A 1,795-nucleotide genomic window follows, 5' to 3' on the forward strand; every position below is an offset into this window, starting at 1 on the left:
TATATATATAATTTGTATTTTGCACCCACCTTATGCGCCAAAATAATTATATCTTCCAGGATCTGGTCCAACCTTGGCATCGCTTTTTAGGACCGTACGCGTTCATAAACTGTCCAAAGGGCACCGAAATCAAAACGGGTCGCAGTTATAAGAACCAAGCGGAGGTGGAGATGTGCTTGAAGCTCGTTGAGCAATTAGAAACACGCTTTGCAGTGGCACCAGCCAATCAGATCGCTCTGATAACCTTCTATCAGGGCCAGGTGCAGGTGTGTGGTGTTGGTACCCGCGGTGACTTTTAGGTCGCTGGTTTTATTGTTGGTTGGCCTGCTATGCAGAAGATCAATTGTTGTCAATGCATCATTAGCTAAGGAGATTTCGGCCATTACTTAAATTGTCCTAAAAAGTATTGGGTTTCCCTTGGCCATTTTCATATATTTCCCATATTCCTTTTCATGTATTTCACATATTCATTTTCATATATATCCGGTAGCCATTTTCTTATATTTCCTATAGGCATTATCATGTATTACCCATAGTCTTCTTAAATCGATGTATTCCTAGTGCTCATATATTTTCCATAGTCTTCTTATATGGTTTAGTTAGAAGGCTATGTATTTCTAGTGCAAATGGAAATCCTGCCGTCCTACGCCTTTCCGATATGGTGCGTTGTGTATTGCATTATGGCGTTGGCTGTGTAGCCTCGCATTGGTGTTCTATCCAGTGTCTCCATGGCATCGTAGTTAACTGTTGTCTTCACATATCACTGCGCAAGCACACACATACTCGTGAACGTCACTGTCCATACAAACCCCCCTAGCAGACATCGTGGTGTGTCTGTAGTAAGCGAAGCTTTCATAGTTGATGTACTGTTTAGCGTAAGAAGGCCGACCAGCCATACGCAAGTACAACTACTCTCTGACCTTGTTGTATTCAATACATTTACGGCTACATTACTTGATGTTTGTCCCCTGATATACCACAACTCAATGTGTGTATACTAATATTTACTTGATGTACATGCATGTCCAGGCTCTGAACGAAGCTTTCGCCCAAGCCAAAGGCGGGTACAAGGGTGTCTGCGCGTACTCAGTGGATTCGTACCAGGGATCAGAGCAGGACATCGTAATCCTGAGTACCGTTCGATCTAACAGGTAAGGGTTTTAACCGAAAGCGATTGAGGAGCATACTTCTGCACATCCAACATATGCATACATACGCATGTGTGTGTGTATGTGTGTGTGTAGATCCAACTCATGTGCCTATCTCTGTGTATGTGTGTCTATATGTGTACGTATGAGTGTGTGTATGTGTGTACGAATCTGTTTATGTGTTTGTATGTATTATGAGCATGTATGTGTGATGTATGTGTGTAGTTATGTGTATGTGTGTCTGTATGTAGATTACACGCATATGTACGTGTGTCTGTATGTATACGCGCTCCCATACCTCTGTGTGACTGCCGAGATACTGATACATACAATGTTCACCCTGGTAGTACGAAGCATGTGATGAATAGAGTGTTAAGACATGTAGCTGAGGTGTATGCATTTCGTTTGTTATGTCGTGGATATACTCTTTACCTGTCCGTGATTAACTTCCAACCTTCATTGCAGTTTGTATGGCAACACTACTTAGTTTTGTCCACCGCACATTCAGCAAAGGGGTTTCCCATATTTCACGCTGGCCGTTGGGTTGCCTTCACAGCTCACAATATACACATACACATTTATATATATACATATATATATATATTTATATTTATATTTATATTTATATTTATATTTATATATATATA

At 40.9% G+C, this 1,795-nt stretch overlaps 1 protein-coding gene across 1 annotated transcript in view; it reads left to right on the top strand.

The window, feature by feature from the left end:
• Positions 1-1,155, top strand: part of SARC_05211 (hypothetical protein) — a gene marked incomplete at its 3' end in the record, with an annotated part of 11,510 nt that extends 10,355 nt beyond the window's left edge. The window contains exons 11-12 of the mRNA XM_014300938.1: positions 60-266; positions 1,030-1,155. Of these exons, the coding sequence (XP_014156413.1) occupies positions 60-266; positions 1,030-1,155 (333 nt within the window). The remainder of the gene's footprint in view (positions 1-59; positions 267-1,029) is intronic.
• Between the last annotated feature and the right edge of the window lie 640 nt (positions 1,156-1,795).

The sequence above is a fragment of the Sphaeroforma arctica genome (assembly GCF_001186125.1).
Source record: "Sphaeroforma arctica JP610 unplaced genomic scaffold supercont1.324, whole genome shotgun sequence".
In the NCBI taxonomy this organism is placed as follows: domain Eukaryota; class Ichthyosporea; order Ichthyophonida; genus Sphaeroforma; species Sphaeroforma arctica.